We start from the raw sequence: 25,162 nt of genomic DNA, 5'->3' as shown, positions 1-25,162 counted from the left end.
CAAGTCTCTTGAAGAGTGAAGAAATGCACCAAAGAGGTTAAAAGTTTATCAAGGGACATTTAACCTAATGAGCAGCAGTACAGTAAATACAGTAAAGTAATGTACAGTAGAAGCATCCGGCTATGCAGGGACCAATCTAGACTAATGATCAAGACAAACACAATAGGAATGCTAGGTTAATTCGCTAGTTTTATGTATATATGGAATCGCTTGGATTGACAACTGCACGAATGTTTTTGTGGTCAGCAATCCCCTTTCCTATTGAATTAAAATTAAAATAATAAATTACACATATTATAGAAATAAAACAGTCTCTGCGGAATTTGACACCAATATGCGAAAGTTCAAAATTTTCATTCAAACTATTGAGAATTGATCGTTATTATTATTTTTTGTGATCTGGTCACCTCTCGTAAGTAATAATTAACTTTTACATTAGTCATAGGAGGTATATCGTATGTCTTAAGTCTTTCGTGGTTTAGGAAGTTTCCATACTATTTTACACTCCCATTAAGGACTAGAACTAGCGCAAGTCACTTTATATCGAAAACATTGAACAGTAGAGAAATCGCCGAGTTGTATTATGATTTATGATTTATTTGTCGCTTAATATACTCAATATTTTAGACAGAAATATTTAATAATTAATCGATTCATTATTGTTCAAGCGATTGTATAAAAATGTATATTAGGCAAATTTATATATTTATTATATTGTATTGTTTATTTCTTGATACTCGCTAAATGGACGCGATATGCTAGAGGTAAATATTCAGAAATGTATTCATTATTCTTCAAGGGATTGCATAAAAATGTACATTATACAAATTTGGTAATTTAGTAAATATAATCAGTGTGTTCAAACGAAAATTTGACCCCCACAGAAACTCAGAAACAAAGAGTTGCTTCGAAATTAAAAAAAACACGTCAATTTATATTGGAAAGAGGACGTCAATAGGAGGACGTATTGGTGGACAAATTGACGTGTTTTCTTAAATTTTGAAGAAACTCTTTTTCTGAGTTTCTGAGGGGATCAAATTTTCGTTGGAACACACTGTATAAGTATTAGGAATAAAAGACATACTTACTACTTTCTACTTCAGCATTTATATTAATAGTTTTCAGTCGAAGTTCCTCATTTTCGTATATCATTCCCCGAGAGGATTTTCGATCTAACCTGGAATAAAAACATTCGTTTATATTTTTATTTATTAAAAATATTTGAACTTCAAACGCTGCCAGATAATTTTTAGTTTCTTTTATTTTAAGCTAGTCACACTCCACGCTTGAAAATATTTAATTATAAAATTCAATGTTGTTTAATTCATACATTAAAAATAGTTTTTTGTCCCGTTGAACCCTAATTCAAGGTCGTAAAATTCTTAATTCGTACAAAGCATATATAACAGATAACAGAAAAAATGTATTGAATGTACTAAGCTAGCTTTCATAAGTTTATTAGTTTATTATAAATTTTATACAACCTTATTTATGTATATCATCAAAACCCATGAATTGAATACAAACGATTTCGTAACACCTAACACTTTAAAGTCAAATAGATAATTCAATATACATACTTATAAGAATCCTGGAAACAAATATTGTACATTATAGGCTGGGTGCAAACTTTTCTGGACATTACTTAAACATTTTGTAATATATAACCGCGCTTAAGAAACATAAATCTCAAAGAAATTTGAAATACTTGTCTTTATTCATGGTCATGACGGACCTCAAATAAGTGCTTATGTATCAGAGTAAGCAACATGAAATTAACCATAAATTAACACAAAAATTAAATACAAGATCTGGAATCAGTTTTATAGCTTTAATCCTACTTTTTGAACTTGGTGGTAATCGGAATGATGATCAAAATAATCAAAAGTGTTAAGTACTAAGGATTAAAAAGAAATAACAGCATACTGTAATTGAACAAAAAGAAGAATGGACAAAAGAAGACACTTGTTTTAAAAATAAAGCAACTGACTTATGACATGTGAGGAAACTACTTTGATTAAAATTAATATCAATTTAGAAAACCATTTACGCATTTCTCTAGAATATTTTCAATGTTACTTTTAGCAAATCAAAGACATACTTCAGAATCTACTCAGTCAAAGACATACTACTAGACAAAAGACATCTTAGTGCAAGACGCCGCCTGACTGACCTTACTGCAGGATTCGTTCTTCGTACTCCCGGCGATAGTTCCCGAGGTACTTTAAAATGCCCTCTCGTCGCCGAGTCTACGCCGAACTCCTACCTGCTAAACCAGACCCTCCTCTGTCATCCAGCGATCCCTAAGCGGAATGGCCGCTGTAAGGCCGGCATCACTTTCTTTCTTCCTCTTCCTTTTTCTTGATCACTACACGGATATAGCTGTGTATGTTAGTCCAACCTGATTTATTTTCAATCATTCTTTTAATCATTTCTCTCACTGTAACAAAATTCGCACCTGTCTCTCTCCCCATTCTGTTCCTTTCCACTATCCATCTGCTGCAATCTAACATCGTATGTGTCATAGTGTCCGAGTATCTACAGTATAGGCATTCATCTGTGTCAGCCTTTCCGAACCTAGAGAGGTAGGCCCTAAAATATCCGTGTCCTGTGAGCACCTGCGTCAGGAAATAATCCAGTTGCCTGTGGCCACAGTCCACCCAATCTCTTATGTTCGGGATCAGCATTTTCGTCCACTGTGCCACATCCTCCGTGTTGTTCCATTTTTCTTGCCATCTATCAATTGACCTTTCCCTTTCCTGTCTTCTCTCGGCCACAGTAAGGTTTCGGCTTCTTCTCTCATAGAAATCTTTTTTTTCCACCGCCAAAACATGCAACGGAACACATCCAGTGATGGTCCACAAGGCTGCCGCAGATACAGTCCTGTAGGCGCCTGCCACTCGCAACAGACTTGTTCTATCCACTTGTGTCATGAGCCTTCTATTGGCCGTTATCTCTACCGCCTCGTTCCAAACTGATGCCGCGTAGAGGACAATGTTATGCATCATCCTCCCCAACGCAGCCGCACTATTCGCATCTTTCCGGACCACCTCCCGCACGTGCTCCTCCCATTTTCCATTCTGATGCAATGTCACTCCTAGGTACTTTACTTGTTTCTTGGGTGTTAGACATGCTCCCGCACATTGCAATTCAACACTTTGCCTGTTCCTTGTCCCCTTCAGAATGATAGCTTCGGTTTTCTCTGCCTCAAGTGTCAGTCCGTGCTGCGTCATCCATTTCTTTACGTTGCGACCTGCGTTCCGAACCCGGTATTTGAGATCTGACTCATCCCGGACCACTACCAGTACAGCGAGGTCATCCGCGAATGCGAAGGAGGTTGTACCCTCTCCGTATTCCCAGTGCATAACCCCATCATATGCCAGGTTTCATAGCGCCGGGCCCAAGACAGATCCCTGGGGTACCCCGGCCGTCACGTCCACGATCGTGGCCTTTTCCACCATAATCCTTCTCACCGACAGATACTCCGCCACCACATTCATCAGGTAACCAGGACATTCTCTCCCCTCCATTGCTTTCATTACCTCGTTCCACTGCAGCGTAATGAATGCATTCTTAACATCAAACAACAGCAGGGTCGCCCAGCGATGTTCATCCCCTCTGTTGCGCAATGCTTCCAGTACACTCATGATTGCATCAATCGTGCTTTTTCCTTTACAAAAATCAAATTGTCTCCGAGATAAACCACCTGACCTCTCAATCATGTCGTCTATGCGTACTCGCAGTATCCTTTCATACAGCTTACTGATGCATGGAAGAAGACAGATGGGGCGATAGTTTTCCCTAGCCTTGGGGAGCAGTATTAACCTCGATGTCCTCCAAGGCTCAGTAAAGGTTTGTGTTTCCAGCTGTGCATTCATGTGTTCCAGAAGCCACGCAGGCTCCGCCCGTCCTAGACCCTTCACCGCCTCAGGTAGTATCTGATCCAGTTCGGGGGACCTACGCGTCTTGAGTGAACCCAATGCCTCGACAAGTTCATCCATGGTAAAGGGTACAGCGCGCTCAGCTCCTTCATCCCTCCATACACCATGCTATCTGCCGTCCGGAAAGAGCTCTCGTGTTACCTCAAGCTTCTTATCCATAGGCATTTCGTAAGGAGGATACGCATGGAACTTCTTCATGACGATCTTGTATCCCTGATCCCAGATGTCCTCATCCAGCTTTTCACACATCTCTTTCCAGTGCCTTTTTTTCTGTACGAATTTTCCTGTACAGTTCCCTCTTCCTTGAGCGATACTCCTCTTCGATCTCCTCGATGACCTCAGGGCTGATTCCTGCTCCTGCCTCTTGCACTTTTGCCATACATTTCTTAGTGCCTCGATGTCCGAGTTCCACCAGTATGGCATCCTGTTGACATCAAAGACATACTAAAACACAATTAAACAATGTTAATGAAACAAATTGAAACAATACAACGGAGCGTCGAAGGGTAAGACTACTGCGAATTAAGCTCGAACGAACTTGATTTAACCTACCAAAACACTGGTAATTCACGCGATTAGATTGATGCAACCCTAAAGGTTTTTTTGTTCTAAAAAACTATATACCTACCACGTTTTCATACTTCACGTCCTCTATCTCTCTTTACTATCCGGAGTTATTTGTTACTTTGGTAATTCATAGATCCCAAAATTCAAAAAAGTCTTTTTCCTGGAATCAACGCAAATCAAGATGTACCTACTAAGTTTCCTTACTAAGTTAAAGATACTAGGATTTTTCCTTAAAAAATTATTGCACAGATTAACAAAGAATGACACGATTTCAAAAGGACCTATCAGTACCTAAATAATAGCATCACAACACTTGGTGAGGTAACTAAGCAGACGATGCTAAAAAAGCCACATCAGCCCGAGCAGGAAGCTTAGGAATTTTAATTTTAAATAAATACTAAAAAATATACGAAAAATGTGTCAGTTAATTTTTAAGGACCCAACAAGTCCCCCTTGAAATACCATTGTTGTCTCTGTGTATGTCTGCATGAATCCTAGTCTTAAAATGTGGTAAATAGAAATAGGTTCCTTAGGGACTACAAGTGTAGCTTCCGTCCCAGAAGTTCATCAGATGTTCACTATTAGATAACTGCTGAAAAAAAGTTAAAAATTTAATGCAGATGTGCACCAGTTAGACATGGTTATCAAAACAAAGGAAATGTTTGTGAAAATAGAACAGGAAGGTAAAAAAATCAATGAAGAGAAGACAAAATATATGCACATTAACTGTAGGGTAGGCAGAGACAGGGCAAAATATAACTAACTATAGACACAAAATTTTGAATATGTAAAATAATTCTAGAATTTGGTTACCAGCATAACTTACAATAATTATTTGAACAGAAAAATGCGAGTTCGAAGACAAAAAGGAAACATATGTTTCCAGGCACTACAAGACGTACTCAAAACAAAAATGCTATCTAGAACATCGAAGATCCGAATATATGAACAATGGTTAAACCAATCATAACATACTGCCCAGAAACCTGGACCATCACTAAACAAAATGAACTATTACTAAGGCGCGGGTTTTGCTAAGGCGGATTTTGAACGCGAAATATTGAGCAAAAGAATTGGAAAGCATATACAGCCAGCCAAGCATAATCAACGAGATAAAAGCTGATATACTCAGGTGGCCAGGACATGTTCAGAGAGCCTAGGCTCATCAAACGGAAATGGGAAGAGAACGCAATCGGCAACTGATAACATCTTAAAAGATTTAAATACTATGGAAATACAAAATTGGAGAGAAGATTTGATGGACCAAAATAGATGGAGGCAAATCGTACAGACAGCGAAGACTCACAAAAGATTGTGAGCTACAGAGGGAGAGAGAGAGGGAGAGATTTCTATTCGTCCAAGAAAAACACGTATTAAATTTGGGATTAATAAATCACAGTCACCAAAGTTACAGATTACAGTTGAACAGTAATACGTACACTCAAAGGGTCTTCGTGCCTGATACAACACAACCCCGATCTGAAGCCCAGCTCTTCATTTTGTAACTGCACTAATTTTATTACTGATTTTTTTGTATTACGCTTCAAAGCTAAATCTACCAAACGTATTGCCATACATTTGATTAGTTCCTGTTTATCACATTTCTTAACGATTAGCATTGTTCTGCTAGTTTTTCAGAAATACTATTAATATCCTCCTATATATTTTTCTGTTCCCTGAATATAATATAAATTCACTATTTGGTCAAAAATAACAAAAAAAGAAAACTTTTTAATGAATGCGTGGTTTGTTCCGAAACATTATTTTTTTGTAAAATTATCAACATATCGATCGATCAACATATCTATCGAATTATCAACAGTCGATCGGATAGCCAAGCGGGCTGGGCGACTGGCTTCTCCTTCGCTTCACTGCGAGAGATGTCAGTTCAATCCCCAGCTCGGTGTACAGAAAACAAAAAGGCTAACGCAGCAGTTTAAAATTCCAAATGAATCTGCGGCTTAGTCTAGAATATGCTGGTATCTGATCGGCCTACGGTGGAGCAGTACGGCAAGAGATAAGGGCTTGCGGCTTGTTGATACTCCTCCATAGATCCCTACCGGAAGGGCGTGTGCCGCCTAAATACCGGGTATATATATATATATATATATATATATATATATATATATATATATATATATATATATATATATATATATATATATATATATATATATATCAACATATAAGCTGATTAATACATTAAATATTTGTAGAATATAAAATTTTGTTTGTACAATTTGTACGAATTAATGTAAGCTACTTGTAGTCTTTTTTCAACGTGTCTTTGTAAATTATAATATAAGTATTTAAGTTCAATTCCAATCTTTTAATATGAGTAATAAGAAATGTATGAATTAAACAAACTAATTTAATCGAAATTTCTCCACTGCTACTAGTATTTATTTTAATTATGATATTTATTCTTAAAATAAAATACATTTTTGTGATACAATTTTTTGTTCCAACTTTCACACCGTAATTCTTAGTGAAATAATTATAAAAATAAGTTATTTTGGATATCTACTCTAATCTACAATAGCATATCTTATTGTAATGTAATGTAACGAAATTATGTAAACAATTCTAGCATTCAAATGTGTATAATTTATATTATTCATTGAAATACTAGCCTACTATTCAATTTTTTCTTGCCAATATCATTCTATATATCTCATTCGCTATATGAAATTTGCAATTTCATAGTACTACGCAGTTCAACTTTCATTGGATGGAAGTATCATCTAATTCAGGCTTTATAGATGTTTTTTGTTTTTATGAAGACTCAAAAAACGGCTTCGGCCACCAAAAAAATTAATAAAACACTAACAAAAGGCACAAGCAAAATACTAACAAAACCCAAAAAAACCTCCAGAGGGGCCCACATCCTCAAGCGCCGAGTCGCCGAACTGGGCGTAGCCTAGAGCGGGGATTCGGGGACAGAGCAAGCAATACAGATCGATGATAAGTCACTAGAGATAGCGAGAATAGAGCGCCTTACGCTGGCCTGCATTGTTCGAGGTAGTATTTCGTGTGGGAGGGAGAAAGTGGATGTTCTGGACCATTGGAGCGGGGCGGACTGATTCTTGTTTAGGCCAGTTAATCCTCCTCGCTCCAATGAATTATATCACTTTAATGTCATACTTAAGGGGTGTACAATTGTACAAGTCTCTTAAGCTGGGTTAAGCTATTGCTTGCTTGTTTGCTGATGTTTTTATTGAACTTTTCCTTACTAATTTTTGACATTGTTAGTGTTCTGATAGTATTTTCTGCTTATAGTTTTAAATTGAAAGAAACACGGTTGTTTTCGTATTGTCTTTTCTTTTGCTCTAAGAACTTACAAAATTCTTCCTGCATATTACAATCGTTGTGGTACAATCCCAAAGGTTAATTTCAACCGTCCCCAGTATCGCCTTCGACCTTCGCATTAGAATAAATTCCTTACAATGAAAAATTACAAATTGGAGTTTTCGTGACATTTGCTGCTGTTTTAGCATGCTCAGTTTATACGTGGGAGGTCTGCGTTTATGTTTCTTAAAAAAATCTAGGCTTCTAACAAAGCCCATTACCTCTTTCGCAGATATGTTTGTTTTCGATCAGAATCTTTAAATTACGCTGCAATTATAGATAAAATATGTTTGACTATTCCCTCTGCATTTTAGTAGAATATATGTATTGCTTAGTCTACTTTCATCCCTCTAAATGATAGAGTAGCAATGTTGAAATTACAAACAACTCACAGAAAACTAAATATTATTCAGGTCTATGCTCCAACAAGTGACAAGTCAGACGAAGAAATCGAAAAATTTTATAACAACATAGATGAAATAATGAGACTGACAAAAAGAGGTGAGATAACGATGATCATGGGTGACTTTAACGCTAAAATTGGTCGTGGTGCTGAAGGAGACCACATAGGAGCATACGGTCTAGGCACCAGAAATAATAGAGGAGATAGACTTGTACAATTCTGCGTAGAAAACAATCTGTTAATTGCCAATACCTTCTTCAAACAACATCCTAGAAGGCTATACACATGGAAATCACCTGCAGACAGAAAAGACAGAATTGTTAGAAATCAAATTGACTTCATTTTGCTCAATAACACCTTTAAGAAATACATACAATCTACGAAAACATACCCTGGAGCTGATATACATAGCGATCACAATCCAGTTATAATGGATTTTAGATTAAAAAGATTTCTCAAAGTCAAAAAGAAAACAGTGACAAGAAAAATAGACATCTCACAACTAAAGAACACTGAACAGAAAAAAGAAATAAGTATCAAGCTTGAGGAAGAAATAAAAACGATCGAAAACTTGGTACAGACAGACATTGAAGTAACATGGACTGCTCTAAAAACAAAGATAACAAAGATACAAGAAGAAGACATCGGGTTCATAAAACACAACAAAAAACAAGAATGGATAACGCAAGAGATCATGGACCTCATGGACGTAAGACGAAAACATAAAACAAGCCCAATAGAATACAAGCGAATCAACAAAATCATTAGAAAAAAGTGCAGGGAGGCGAAAGAAAACTGGATGTCAACAAAATGCCTAGAAATCGAACAACTTCAGGAAAAATACGACACCTTTAATATTCATAAAAAAGTAAAAGAAATGACAGGTAGACACAAAAAGAGACAAGCAACAATATTAAAAAATGATAATAACGAAATAATTATGGGTACAGAAGACAAACTAGAGAGATGGAAAGAATACATACAAACTCTTTTTGACGACAATAGACCTTGTTGTCCACCATCCACAGATAATCGAATAAATGAAAAAGGCCCAGAAATAACCAAAGAAGAAGTGATTCATGCAGTAAAATCTCAGAAAGATGGAAAAGCCACCGGTCCAGACAATATCAATGTCGAAATACTTAAACTAATTGCAGATAACGAAAGTAAAAGCCTAGATTTAATAACAGCACTATTCAATAAGATATATGACACAGGTAAAATACCAACAGACTGGCTAAAATCAACATTCGTAGCATTACCAAAAAAATCGAATTCCTCACAATGCGATGATTATCGAATATTAAGCTTGATGTCTCATGTCCTTAAAACTTTTCTCAGAATTATCCATACACGAATTTACAAGAAGTGCGAGTTCCAGATGAGTGACACTCAATTCGGATTTCGAAACGGATTGGGAACACGAGAGGCTCTTTTTGCTTTAAATGTGTTAACGCAACGATGCAGAGACATGAATGTGGATGTATATGCATGTTTTATTGACTATCGAAAAGCATTTTACTGCGTTAACCATCAAAAGATGATCGAAATTCTGAGAACAACTGAAGTTGACGAACAAGACTTGCGAATTATCTCAGAACTATACTGGCACCAAACGGCAACAATTGAAATAGAGCACACAACATCCGAAGACATACAAATCCGACGAGGAGTGAGACAGGGTTGCGTCTTATCACCGCTACTCTTTAATTTGTATTCGGAGTCTATATTCAGAGAAGCATTAGACGAGGTCCAAGGCGGAATTAAGATTAACGGAATCAGCATAGACAACATCAGATATGCTGATGATACCGTCTTAATAGCAAGCAACGCACAAGAACTACAAAATATAATAAATGCGGTAGTTCACCACAGCGAAATGTTCGGTTTACATCTAAACGTTTCCAAAACTAAAACTTTAGTATTTTCAAAGACACCAATAAACGTACAGGTGTATGCCAAGGGTCAAATAATAGAACAGGTAAATTCCATAAAATATTTGGGAACAAATATAAATAGTCAGTGTAATCCAAAAAAAGAAATCCTGTCGAGAATCGAACAAGCAAGGAAAACATTCATGAGGATTAAAACATTTTTTACAAGATCAGACCTTAGTCTACAGCTTAGAATCCGAATGATCAGATGTTACGTTTTTTCTGTCTTACTGTATGGCTGTGAACGTTGGACAATGGACTCTTAAGTAGAAAAAAGAATAGATGCCTTTGAGATGTATATATACAGACGAATGTTGAGGATTCCATGGGTACAAAGAGTTACTAATGTTGAGGTACTTCGTCGCATGTGTAAACAAAAAGAATTACTAAGAATAATCAAAGAGAGGAAAATGCAATACTTGGGTCATGTGCTGAGAGGCGAAAGATATGAATTACTTCAAGTTTACTGGAAGGAAAAGTACAGGGCAAAAGATCAGTAGGAAGACGCCAGAACTCGTGGCTGAAAGACCTGAGGAGATGGTTCGACCGCTCATCCGCAGAGATCTTTCGCGCAGCAGTTTCCAAAACTACAATTGCCATTTGGATCGCCAACCTTCGAAAGGAGACGGCGCAATGAGAAGAAGAAGTCTACTTTGACTATTGGACACTGCTCTCTCAAAAGTGAGAAAGCAGTATCCTACGATTCTAGGTGGTCTCGTGGTCTTAGTAAGTTCTAAGAGTTGTTTCGCATAGCAGCATCTTCCACGACGCTGCTTTTTGGGATTCTGCAGAATTCGACTCACAATTTGTAGACTTAAAGTGCAGCTGGACTGTGTCAGAGGCAATAAATATTTTGACCGAATTGATGCGTTTTTTCAGGCAATTTTGAGCATAAAAATGTATTTATATTTTTAGAACGTAAGTCGTAGTCCCTAACATTTTATTGGGAGCTTTCGCACACAATCGATTCGTATAAATTCTTTTCTATTTTATATTAATTGTTCGATAGCTCCTTCGGCGTTTTCCACTCATAGATAATTTTTACGTAATATTTGTACGATAAGAATAGTAATATACAATATTCATATACAATAATAAATCTGTTTTAATTTTTATTACTACGATGAAGTCATACCATTAACTTACCAGTTTACTTACCATTATGTTTCGTTGTATTTTATATTTCAACTGTAGGTTCAAATAATTATTATTTCTATTAAACTGGAACTAATACAATGTTTTTTTTACAAGTGCGGTGGAGAAATTTTTTAAAAAACGTAATGCCAATTTTATTTACAGTTAGTTCTTTTAAAAGTCCTTTTGTAAAAGGATTTTTAAATACATTAGTTACAAACTTGGTTAAAACATAAGTTACCTAGTTGCCCTGTTATTATCCCTGTAATAGAAAAATGATTATCAAGTTAATACATTTAAAAATGCCGCTTTTAATAGCTCGTGCTACGAATAAAATATATCATTATTTAGCAAGGTTCTGAAACTAAAGGTTCTTATGGCATGGTTATGTTAAATATTATGTTTTATATGGGATTAAGCCACAATTATTGGTTGTGATTGTGATGAAAATCACATTTTTAATTAACTATATTTAATTGTATATCATTCAATCGATATCATTATTTGTAGAAGCTTTTGAATCTATACAGGGTGAGTCATGAGGAACTTTACATACTTCTACCATATGTAGAGTCCCTCAGGGAGCATATCATGTGGCCACTAAAAAATGTCAACTCCTCTTCTTTATTAATTAACAGGGTGATTTGTGTAATTGACCATTTATTTCATTTTACTGTAGTGTTTATACGGCTCATTTGATTTTTTTTAATTTTTGCATGATACAGAACACTACTATCAAGCATTCGACTGGTATTAGCTAAACTAAAAAATTCCAGGATTGGCTTTGGAAAAATTAATTTAGGGATTCGTATTAAATATTACACCCTGTATAAATTTTTTTTAAAATGCAATAAGTGATTTTCAAACTACATAAATAGCCAATGAAAACGACATATGCGACAATGTTGTCGCACTTTTATTAAATTTTTAGTGAACGATCTAATCTTACCAAAAATAGAACAACCACAATGAAGTATCAAATTATAAGATATTAATTTAAACAAATCATATAAATTTCAAACATTTTAATTAAAATGAGTTCCTACAACATAATCTAATACGTAGAAAATTAACATCTTTACTGTCACTTTGTATTATCTCTACGATAGAATCAATTGTTTTTCAATTTTAAATTTTTACTCATAGATCGTATTGGGGCATTATTTTCGATAAATAATAAATTAAATTGATTAAAAAGTCAAACCTCTTGTATGTGTTAGTTTTTGTTGATTGTAAATGATTAAAATTTTATGTCAAATAATAATACATTGCATCAACTGTACTAAATAAAAATAAATCTAAAAAAGTTTAAAATGAAGGTTGGCGTTGACCGTTTTACGTTTCTTGTATACCCATTGTCATTATTGTCATTATCAATTGTTATTTATGTGTACAAGAATACATATTTCTTCTGTCATATCTACGTTAAGTACATTGTGTTAGTTTTGGTAGAGCTTTTGTTACTTTCGTTCAAAATGCCACATCAGTTTTCGACCACAGAATATGCAGACATAATATTTGTTTATGGATTCTGTAATGGGAATGGTAGGGCTGCTAGTAGAGAATATCGAAGGAGATTTCCTAATCAGCCATCCAACATTTGGGTCAGTTTTTAATTATTTGCGAGAAAATGGCACTTTTCCTAGTGGAACAACAGAGCGACATGTAGATGAAGCGCAGGAAGATGACATTATGGACGCCGTTACTATGAACCCTACAATAAGCACTAGACAAGTAAGTCGAGAACTCAATGTTACTCAATCAAAAGTAAGTAGAGTCTTACAAAAAACTAATCTATACCCATATCACATTCAAATGGTTCAGCGACTACATGCTGGAGATGAGATCGATAGGTTGGAATTTTGTAGATGGATTAACAATAATCGACCAACGCTATACAGGACACTATTTACAGATGAAGCCCAATTTACCAGAGACGGGATAAATAATTAACGAAATTCACATGTGTGGGCAGAAGAAAATCCCCATGCTCTTCGAGAACGTCTTTCTCAGTTAAGGTTTTCGGTTAACGTGTGGATTGGTGTCATAAATAACCAATTAGTATGTCCTCACTTTTTTGATGGTCGTTTAACAGGGCAGGTCTATTTGAACTTTCTACAAAATATTTTGCCGAATTTGCTCGCCAACGCGAACGTTGCTATCCGAGGGATGTATTTTCAGCATGATGGGGCCCCCCACACTTTTTACTGGCAGTGAGACAACATCTCAATAATGTTTATGGCAACAGGTGGATAGGACGTGCAGGTCCTATTTCGTGGCCTTCAAGATCCCCTGATTTCAATCCCGTTGATTACCATATTTGGGGACGATTGAAGCAACTAGTTTACGCAGTGAATATTAATAACCGACAACAATTAATTGATAGAATTATACATTGTTGTAATACTATTAGAAACGATCCCCAGAGTATCCGTAATTCAATACGTCAATTAACAATTCGGCAACAAAAATGTGTACAGGCTGCAGGGTTTCATTTCGAAAATCTATTTTGAATTATTTTTATTTTGTTACCATTATTGTATCTTTTCCAGTTCTAATTTATGGGTTTATCATAACTATGTACATATTTTTAGTTTTTTTTTAATTGTTCTTCGTTATTGTTAGTAGTTACTGTTTTTTGTTGTGCAGTGACTCAGTTTATCATTTCAATTAAAATGTTTGAAATTTATAACATTTGTTTAAATTAATTACCTTATAATTTGATACTTCATTATGGTTGTTCTATTTTTGGTAAGATTTGATCGTTCACTAAAAATTTAATAAAAGTGCGACAACATTGTCGCATATGTCGTTTTCATTGGCTATTTATGTAGTTTGAAAATCACTTATTGAATTTTAAAAAAAATTTATACAGGGTGTAATATTTAATACGAATCCCTAAATTAATTTTTCCAAAGCCAGTCCTGGAATTTTTTAGTTTAGCTAATACCAGTCGAATGCTTGATAGTAGTGTACTGTATCATGCAAAAATTTAAAAAATCAAATGAGCCGTATAAACACTACAGTAAAATGAAATAAATGGTCAATTACACAAATCACCCTGTTAATTAATAAAGAAGAGGAGTTGACATTTTTTAGTGGCCACATGATATGCTCCCTGAGGGACTCTACATATGGTAGAAGTATGTAAAGTTCCTCATGACTCACCCTGTATATAGTGCATGTCCAAATCCTCCCTCCCAATATATGTTCTGAATAAAACTTAAATTAATTTGTTAATAACTGAAGTAGGTACCTGTTAACTGTTTTTATCAAGTTTCAGTGAAGTAATCAAAAACTATTAATTAATGAGGTATCAGACCATCACATCCCCTATAAAATATGTTTTGAAATAGTGAGAGAATCTTTAAGATAATGAGAATTTTTCGGTCCGGTCCACAACCAAAAATAACAAGTGTTTTAGCTTATTATGAATTGTAACATTTATGGCAAAAGGAGTCCAGGCCGTCACATAATTTCTTGGCAGAAGTACTTATAGTCCAGTCGACAGAGATTTGACCTCCAAAATTCATACGAACAAGCTAAATTTTGCAGAGAATGTCAATTTTGGGACCCTAAAATATATGCAAAGAAGTTTACCACTCCTACTCCCGGCTTCCCCCTAAAAGCCCACCCCGTCGTAGGAAAAAATGTTTCAATTAAAAAGTGATGGTAATAAACATTTTTGTTCAAAATTATTTCAGCTACATTTTTAATTTCAAACATTTTTTTCTACGGTGTACAGATTATTGGTAAATCGATTTTTTCCGCCGGATAGTAGGACTGGTAAATATTTTTGTATATATTTCATCATCATTATTTGGCTCTATAACTCTATGTGAGCCTTGGCCTCCATTGTTGTCAGTCCTGAGCAGCTATTTCCCATTGCTGTATTCCCATTTTGCGTAGATCACTGGCTACTGCGTCCATCCATCTCTTTCTTGGGCGGCCAACTTACCTTCTGCCATCGGGCCTTTCCCGGAATGTGGCGTTCAGGAGTCTTTCGTCACTCGATCTTAGTACGTGGCCCGCCCATCTTATTCTGTTTGCTTTAATGTAGCGTACTATGTTTTCATCTCCATATACTGTCTGGAGTTCATCATTGTGTCTAATTCTCCATTCTCCTGTTGTCTCTTCTCTGCAAGGCCCATAGATAGTCCGCAGTATCTTTCTTTTCAGTACCAGTTATTTTGTCGTTTCCCGCTGGTTCAGAGTCCATGTCTCGCTTCCATACGTTATTGTGGGACGAATTATTGTCTTGTACACTCTTATTTTTATTTTAATATTAATGAGTAATATGCCCTGTTTCCTGCAATAATCTTGGCTGTCACGTCCTTTTCATATTTATTTTCAGATGTTATTATCGCTCCCAGATACTTGGATTCTTTGACGACTTCAAAGTTGTATTCATTGATTGTTACGTTTTGTCTAACCCTTGGTCTTGGGTTCTTCGTAACCACCATGTACTTGGTCTTGTCCTCGTTGACCTTCAGACCAACTTCCTTGGCTCCGTTTTTGAATAGGGTGAAAACTTCTCCATCTCTGGTGGATTGTGCAATTGTGTCTACGTCATCCGCAAACGCCAATAGTATTTTTGTTCCTTTGGTGGCAAATCCGTTTCTCAGTTGTGGTTGAGCTTTCATTACCGCATGTTTCAGTGTAAAATTAAATAGCACGGGGGCGAGAGGATCTCCTTGTCTAAGCCCGGTGTCAATGAGAAATTCCTACGACGTGGTGCTGCCAATTCTGATCCGTGCGAAAGTGTACTCTGTGCTCACCTGTGCTAATCGTACCAGCTGTCCAAGTACTCCCATTTCTACCATGGTCTTCCACAATGCTTCTCTGCTAACAGAATCGTAAGCTTGTTTAAAGTCCACGAAGATTTGGTGTACATCGCGGTTGAATTCCCAGTTTTTTTCCAACACCTGGCGAAGGACGAATATCTGGCCTATGGTCGACCTTCCCGGTCTGAATCCGCTTTGGTAATCGCCTATTATTTCCTCTTCGTATGGAGTTAGCCTTCTAGACAGTATTATGGATATAATTTTGTACGTTGTATTGATTAACGATATTCCTCTATAGTTCCGACATATTTGTTTGTCTCCCTTTTTGTGGATAGGTACTATATGGCTTTCATGCCAGTGTTTCGGTATTTCTTCTTTTCCCAGACTTCTCTTATAAGATGATATATCTCAAGGTGGACCTTTTCTCCCCCTTTTTTTAGTAGTTCCGCCTGTATGCCGTCTGGACCTGGGGCTTTATGGTTGTTTGGGGACGAAATTGCGGACTTTACTTCAGCTAGTGTGGGCCCTGGTATTTCAGGTTCGGCTAACTGGTACTGTCTTTGTTGCCCTGTCGTTGTGGGTTTTTCTGTATTTAAGAGTTGCCCAAAATACTTTCTCCATTGGCAGCTTATCTCCTCGTCGTCTGTGAGCAATTGACCTGCATCGTCTTTTATAAATCTTGGGCTGTTGGTCGTGTTGCCCTTCATTATTTTTAGGTCCTTATAAAACTGTCTAGACTGACCGATTCTACGTTCCTTCTCCAGTTGCTGTATTCGCTCTTCTAGGTACTGTTTCTTTTTTCTTTTCAAAAGTCTTCTCGTTTGAGTCCTTACTCTGTTGCAGTCTTCCCTGTTCTCATCTGTAGGGCGTGTTAGTAACTCTAGCCTCTTGATTGCTTTCTGATGCAAGCTTTGTTCGCACTCCTGGTCAAACCACTGGTTTTTCTTCTTGTTATTCCTTTCTTTTCCTCTAGTTTCCGCTGCGGCACTTTCTATGGTTTTCGTTATATTTTGCATGGCGTTGATGTTTCTTCTTCTTCCAGTGTCTGCAATTTGTTTTGGATCAGTGCCTGATATTGACGTTCATTATCAGGTAAATCGAGCTTTGACATGTCCCATCTGTTTCCTCGTTGGCGTTGTTTTGGCTGTCTCGTCTTTAGCCTTGTTCTCATTTTTGTTCTGACCAGGAAGTGGTCAAAGTCACTTTCTGCTCCCCTCAGACTGTGTGCGCTGATGATATTGCTAGAATGTCTTCCATCGATAAGCACATTGTATATATTTAGGATCCCAAAATTGACATTCTTAGCAAAATTCAGAAGTAGTTCAGTGGCATTTTCGTCTTTGACTACTGGAGTATTATCCGGCAGTGGTACGGAACCAATTATTGTACCAGTGAACAAAGTTCAAGTTTAACTCAAAAAACATTTATATTTGGTTGTTTCAGGTTCTCTTCATAGTCTGCTACTTAAGTATCCATAAAACATAAGTCTCACTGTATGCAGGTGTCCCTTGACTGACGCATGTCCAGTAAGGAAGCCTGTTGTAATTCTGAGCTTATTTTTCACAGTACTTCATCCCTATTAGTGCATGTCCCTTTTTACTATGTACAATACAAGATTGTATAAATCTCTGCCTAGAATATATTGTTACGTAAAAATATGAGTCATAGTTTTAACCTTTAAAACATGTTTTTAATCTAATATGTTGTAGAGTTTACGAGAGGCCTCGATTTACCTGAGCGACCTTCCAGAACCGATATGAGGGAAATCCAGTTTGCTTTTACCGTTTCGCCATCGAAGGTTTTAGACTATTCGAGATAACGGCACTGGTATATAATAACGGAACTTTATTTGGAAGGGACAGTTAATAAAGAAGATTCGCGCTCGCGATATTATTATTGTTACGCTCGCCTACTAATAAATTATTGTATATTTAGTGATAAATAAACTTATATAAATTATCGTGCCTTTTAATAAATTAAAGTAGGAACAATATAATAAATTAGTAAAGACATTATAAATTAAAGACATAACAATTAATAAAATCCTAACAGTGGTGTGAGAAGTGTGATATAAAATAAATTGTGAAAATGGCTACGATTTATGAGCTGACAGTGACTAATTTAAGAAGACATCTTGAAGACAGAGAATTAGCTTCTACCGGAAAAAAGGCTGAGTTAGTCCAACGACTAAAGAACGCTTTGCTAGAAGAAGGACTAGATCCAGAGACTTATATATTTGAAGATGCTGTCCTCTCGTCGATTTCGAAAGTTTCTGGTGACATCGCATCATTAGAGAACAAAGTTTCTGACGATATTTCGAAAGTTTCTTCTGATGTAGCCAAAGTTTCTGGTGACATCGCGTCATTAGAAAACAAAGTTTCTAACGAGATTTCGTCCCTGGAAAGCAAAGTTTCTGCTAACATCTCTTCGGAAATCTCTAAAGTCACTTCTGAGATGTCTGCCCTCGACGATAGAATATCTTCGTTAAAAAACCAAGTTGCTGCCGATATGTCGGCCTTCGAAGAAAAGATGAAAGAGATGGAAAAGAAGCTGGAGGAAACAGGGACAGCAGAGAGAGGAAACAATCCAATTACAGCAGAGATAAAAGAAGACGAGACGAAATGTAAGTTGGAAACACGGCCGAAATTTGAAGGAAGTGGAAGTTCTGTGCATGTCAAAGTCCCAACTTTCGACGGAAAATCGTCATGGAACAACTACATGAAACAGTTCGAATCAGCTGCAAGAGCGAATGGATGGTCTGAAAAAGAAAAGGCTGTAAACCTGACTATCGCTCTTCGAGGAGATGCCTTAGATGTGCTTCAGACCATAGCCGTAGAGGAGACCGATGATTTCGAACAACTGAAGAAGAGGTTAAATATGCGATATGGCCACGAACATTTGGAGCATGTATATCAGTCGCAGCTTAAAAATCGTAGACAGAAGAAAGATGAGGCTCTTCAAGAATATGAAGTAGATATTGCCAGATTAGTACGATATGCTTATCCAACAGCTCCCGAAGACATGATGGAAAAGTTGGCCGTTCAAACGTTTATTGATGGTCTTCGTGATCATGAAATGCAGAGAACACTACGATTAGCTCGTCACAAGACGCTGGTTGATGTCTTATCCGCCGCCCTCGAATATGAGTCAGCTACGCAGGCCTCTGGTGGTTACAGTAAAGTTAGGACTGTAAAAGAGGAAGAAGATGAAGATAAACTTGACCAGCTCGTTAATATGATAAAAAGCATGACATACAAGAAAACGAAGACCATCAGATGCTGGAATTGTGGCGAAATAGGACACGTACGAAGCTCCTGTAAGCACCCTAGGTACGACGCAAATCAAGAAACTCACCATCAGGAAAACTAGAACGGGTCAGCCTTAGGGGGGCAGCTTCGACCCAGAACTTTTCCAAAGACCCTCTCATACTAATAGCTTCTTTGAAATGTCGTGAAGATAGTGTATATGTAGATGGAGACATAAATGGTAAAAAGCATACGTTGTTGGTGGATACCGGAGCGACCAGAACCATTATACGCCCGACAGTTATAAACAGCCGAAAGAAACTGTTACCAACGAGGTTACGACTTCGGACCGCTACAGGTGAAAATGCCAACATTCATGGAGAAATCCAGGTACAATTGGGAATTGGGGCAGAAAAGTTTGTCCATACTGTTATAGTTGCTGACATCGAAGAGGATGTTATATTAGGAATGGACGTAATGAATATGCATGGATTCCAATTGGATTTTAAGAATAAGGTAATCAAAGTTGGCAACGAGGAGGTATTTCTCCATCCACATAATGACAACACTGTGCAAGCAGCCATTACAGAAGATACAGTCGTGCCTGCGAGAAGCGCGAAACGATCATAGTAGCGCGACTACAGGGAATTGTAGACGAAGGGAGACCTGTTATGATGGAGCCTTGGAACCACGACGATGAGGTTGGCCGTGGAATCATAATTGGAAAGGAATTGGTGATTTCGGCTAAAGAAATTCCTGTGAGACTTATCAATGTCAACGACTACCCAGTGACCATAAAGAAAGAGACAAAAGTAGGAACTTGTGTACCTGTGACATCCATAATTCGTCAGGCGACAACATCTGATAATTCCAACGACAAATTCGACCAAATGGTTGCAATTGCAGGACAGTCTCTAAATCAGATGGAGAAAAGGAAATTAAGGGAATTTCTTCGGCAGTATCGTGATATTTTCATACCGAAAGGAGGAAAGACGGGAAGAACTACCGTTGTTAAGCATAAAATTGATACTGGTAATGCTAAGCCAATTCGTCAAACAGCTCGACGATTACCACAGGCGAAGAGAGAGGAAGCTGAAACGATTGTTCAGGAAATGAAGAAAGACGGGGTGATAGAACCTTCTACGAGTCCATGGGTCTCTCCGGTGGTCCTGGTTAAGAAGAAAGACGGAACGACGAGGTTCTGTGTGGATTACCGTTTGTTGAACAACGTTACCAAGAAAGATAGTTATCCTCTGCCTCGGATCGATGACACATTGGACACATTGGCTGGAAGTAAATTGTTTTCTACTTTGGATTTGAAGTCTGGATACTGGCAGGTAGAAATGGACCCAGTAGATAAAGAAAAGACAGCCTTCACCACAGGATCTGGATTGTGGCAATTCAACGTTATGCCATTTGGACTCTGTAATGCTCCTGCGACATTTGAGAGGCTTATGGAAAATGTGTTGAGAGGGTTATCTTGGAAAACATGCCTGGTTTATTTAGATGACATAATCGTCTTGGGGGAGACATTCGAAGATCATTTGAGGAATTTAGAAAACGTTTTTAATCGACTTAAAGCTGCCCAATTGATGCTAAACCCCAAGAAGTGCCAGCTATTTCAAGGTAAAGTCAATTATCTGGGTCATATAGTCAGTAAAGAAGGAGTGGCCGTGGATAAGGGAAAAATCGATTCCATTAAGGAATGGCCAAAACCAACTGACAAACATCAAGTGAGAAGTTTTCTTGGACTATGTACTTACTACCGGAGGTTTATTAAGAAGTTTGCAGATATCGCTAAGCCATTAACGCGACTTACAGAGGAAGCAAGAGAATACCGCTGGGATATAGACTGCCAAAATGCCTTTGAAACGTTGAAAAAGCATTTAATAACAGCACCAATTTTAGGGTATCCACTGCCAGAAGGAGAGTTCATCTTAGATACGGATGCAAGTAATGTGGGAATTGGAGGAGTGCTGTCTCAGATTCAAGGAGGACAGGAACGAGTCCTCGGATATTTTAGTAAAGTTCTTTCAAAACCTGAGCGGAATTATTGCGTCACGAGAAGAGAACTTCTAGCAGTAGTTAAATCAGTAGAGCACTTCTATCAATACCTCTATGGCAGAAAGTTTCTAATCCGAACCGACCATGCCGCCCTTAAGTGGTTGATGCAGTTCAAGAATCCAGAGGGTCAGATAGCCAGGTGGATCGAACGACTCCAAGAATACGATTTTAAGATTGAGCACCGGGCCGGAGTTAGCCACAGAAACGCTGATTCTCTTTCCAGAAGGCCATGCCCAGCAGAGTGTTCCCACTGCAACAAAACGGAATCCAAGGAAGCAGCAGTGCTAAGAACGACGATTGTCAACGACGACTGGACGCCTACTAAAATCAGGGAAGAACAAGAGAGAGATCCAGTTATACAGAAAATCCGAAAATGGAAAGAGGAAAACCGTCGACCACCTTGGCAGGAAATATCAAACCTATGCTCAGTAGTTAAGACGTATTGGGCCCAGTGGGACTCATTTATCATCGAAGATGGCTTGCTCAAACGAGTCCTGGAAAATGATGACGGTTCAGAGAAGAGAAGACAGTTGGTGATCCCAAAGAGCAGAATAGCCGAAGTACTTCGTCAGTTACACGACAGTCCATCGGGAGGGCATTTTGGTGTAAGAAAAACCCTTCAGCGAATTCGGGAACGGTTTTATTGGATGAACAGTTCCGACGACGTAAAAGACTGGTGTAAGAAATGTACTATTTGTGCTACGAGTAACGGGCCTCACCGAAAAAGGAGAGCTCCTATGAGACAATATAATGTTGGAAGCCCGTTTGAAAGAATAGCTTTGGACATCGCTGGGCCATTTCCAGAAAGTGAAAATGGAGGCAAGTACATGCTGGTAGTAATGGATTACTTTACTAAGTGGGTCGAGATTTACGCACTTCCCGACCAGAAGGCCGCCACCGTTGCAGATAAGTTGATCCAAGAATATATCAGCCGATTTGGAGTGCCTTTGGAGATACATAGTGACCAAGGCAGGAACTTCGAAAGCGATCTATTCCAAGGAATACGTGATAGACTAGGCATGAAGAAAACAAGAACTACCGCGTATCATCCGCAATCGGATGGTATGGTAGAACGAATGAATAGGACAGTTGGCAAGTATTTGACAAAGATGGTGTCCGATCATCAGCGAGACTGGGACCAATACCTTCCGTTCTTCACAATGGCCTACAGATCTGCTGTTAACGAATCAACAGGCCAGACACCAGCCAAAGTCCTATTCGGACGCGAAATGCGACTACCTTGTGATCTCGAGTTTGGATGTAAACCTGGAGAAGATGTATCAGGTGAAGATTATGTGATCGAATTACGAAGAAGAATGGACGATGTACATGAGTTGGTCCGTTCTCACCTTCAGATCGCTAGCGACAGAATGAAGAAACGGTACGATACACAAGCCGAAAAGGGTTGCTTTAAGAAGCACGACAAAGTATGGCTGTATAATCCCAAGAAGCGAAAAGGTTGTTCTCCCAAATTGCAGCAGTTTTGGGAAGGTCCATACCTCATTATGGAGAAGATCAACGATGTCATCTACCGAATAAGCAAGATTCCGAGGGGAAAGCCGATGATAGTACACCATAACCGGTTGGCGTCTTTCGAAGGTGACCACAACGTAGATGAAGAAGTGGAAGTAAACCAAATCCACGATGTGTCTGACCTCACGTTTGAGGAATTCATGGGTGCCTATGGAGGTACCGGTAAAGCGAGACATGGTGTTACCACTGAAGAAAAGCAAGATCTACTCGAGCTCCCCGATGACTACTCGCTGGCCCTTACCATCCCGGCCAGTATCAAAGACGCACCAGGGTTGGCATCCGTCTTTCGAAGGAAGTTTGGTCGAGTTGCAGAACTTCAATGCCAAGTGCCAGCTCCCGGTAAAACCTTGAAACTCCAAGATGCATCACGTTACCTTTTCTACCTGGTAACAAAAGACACTGCCCGTGACCAACCTACCTACCGAGATGTATGGGAAGCCTTACTTCAATTGAGAGGGCACGTACTAGAGTCCGACGTGCAAAAGTTAGCCATGCCAAAGTTGGAGTGCCGCCAATTAGATTGGAGGGTTATCCGAAATATGGTGGAGGAGATCTTTAAAGACACCGAAGTCCAGGTGTTAGTCTGTTGCAATCCGCATAGTTACTGGTGCGGAGAGAAAACCGTCCCTTGTCATTTTTATACAACTGGAAGTTGTAAAAGAGGGTCCAGTTGCCGATACCAGCATACCGTTCCAGTTCTAGTCCCAACAAGGTTCCAGGAGGAACCATCTTTTGAGAGGGGGGCAATGTTACGTAAAAATATGAGTCATAGTTTTAACCTTTAAAACATGTTTTTAATCTAATATGTTGTAGAGTTTACGAGAGGCCTCGATTTACCTGAGCGACCTTCCAGAACCGATATGAGGGAAATCCAGTTTGCTTTTACCGTTTCGCCATCGAAGGTTTTAGACTATTCGAGATAACGGCACTGGTATATAATAACGGAACTTTATTTGGAAGGGACAGTTAATAAAGAAGATTCGCGCTCGCGATATTATTATTGTTACGCTCGCCTACTAATAAATTATTGTATATTTAGTGATAAATAAACTTATATAAATTATCGTGCCTTTTAATAAATTAAAGTAGGAACAATATAATAAATTAGTAAAGACATTATAAATTAAAGACATAACAATTAATAAAATCCTAACAATATAAATCATATAGCTCCATAATGGAGCAAATGGCACATCAGTGTTTCAATAGCAAAAGCAAATGATTTGATGGTAAGGTTGCTAGCCTCACGCATCATTGCTTGAGTGCCGTCTAATTTTATTTCTCTTCTATGTGGCTAGTGGTCTTCCTTGTTTTCGTTTACCTGGTAGACTGGTAATAGGTAAATCATATCTCTACTGACAGGGTTAAGTGCGTCTTCATTAGTTCTGCTGGTATTCCACCTACTCCCGATGCTTTGTCGTTTATTTAAATGATTTATTTCATGTCTTATTTCGTCTTTTGTAAATTTATCTTCATTTATGTTCAACACTTCGTTTCTTTCTGTTGCTTCTACTGGATATATTCAGTTCCATGTCCTCATCGTACAATTCTGCAAAAAGTTGGTCCATCTTTCTGCTACTTTTTTTTGTCTTCAAAGTATATCTCCTTCTTTCCCTTTTATTTTTGTTTTTTGTTTGTTTGTACTTCCTTTCAGTCTTTTTGTTACTGCGTGTACCGTCTTTGTGTCGTGTATTTGGGCTGCTGCTTTTGCATCTTGTGCAATTTGTTCCATTTGCAACCTTTTGTCCAATCTAGCTCGTTTTTTACATTATATTTGTTGTTGTGATTGTGATTTTTTTTTGTATTTTTTCTCCAGTTCTCTTCTCTCTTCAATTTTTGTCTTAGTATCCTGCGATATCCACGATTTATCAGTGTTCCTTTTATATCCAATTGTGGCTATTTCTAAGTTTATGTATGCATTCTTATATTCTGCCCATAGGTCCTCAACATCTAACTGTTATATTTGGGTTAAGTAATTTTTTTATAGCATAGTTTGGTATTCTCTTTATTTGTGACAAATTTTTTTCCTTTTTTTCTATTTGTCCTGTAGTTTGTTCTGATGCTGATTCTTATCTTTGCTCTAACTAGTTCTAGCTCGTCTCATTGCTCTCACGTCTTGCAAAGAGTTTTTCCATTCTTTGGAAATGAGAATGCAGTAAATTTGATTTTTAATACCTATGCTATTTTGTGAATATCTGTGTGTGGAAAC

At 37.7% G+C, this 25,162-nt stretch overlaps 2 protein-coding genes across 9 annotated transcripts in view; one reads left to right on the top strand and one right to left on the bottom strand.

Annotated features, from left to right (window-relative positions):
• LOC140445087 (tyrosine-protein kinase transmembrane receptor Ror-like) overlaps window positions 1-25,162 on the top strand; it is a 275,808-nt gene that overhangs the window by 124,535 nt on the left and 126,111 nt on the right. The window lies entirely within an intron of this gene.
• LOC140445084 (uncharacterized) overlaps window positions 1-25,162 on the bottom strand; it is a 107,731-nt gene that overhangs the window by 65,928 nt on the left and 16,641 nt on the right. For 5 of the 6 annotated variants that reach the window (XM_072536893.1, XM_072536890.1, XM_072536895.1 and 2 more), the window contains exons 3-4: window positions 11,569-11,589; window positions 1,089-1,177 (exon numbers count right to left, since the gene is read on the bottom strand). In XM_072536893.1, coding sequence (XP_072392994.1) covers window positions 1,089-1,177; window positions 11,569-11,589 — 110 coding nt within the window. The remainder of the gene's footprint in view (window positions 1-1,088; window positions 1,178-11,568; window positions 11,590-25,162) is intronic. The other variant, XM_072536894.1, reaches the window with a different exon arrangement.

This window comes from Diabrotica undecimpunctata, chromosome 7 (assembly GCF_040954645.1).
Source record: "Diabrotica undecimpunctata isolate CICGRU chromosome 7, icDiaUnde3, whole genome shotgun sequence".
Taxonomy (NCBI): domain Eukaryota; kingdom Metazoa; phylum Arthropoda; class Insecta; order Coleoptera; family Chrysomelidae; genus Diabrotica; species Diabrotica undecimpunctata.
Note: the sequence above shows the minus strand (reverse complement) of the source record. Positions and strands in the feature narration are given on the sequence as shown.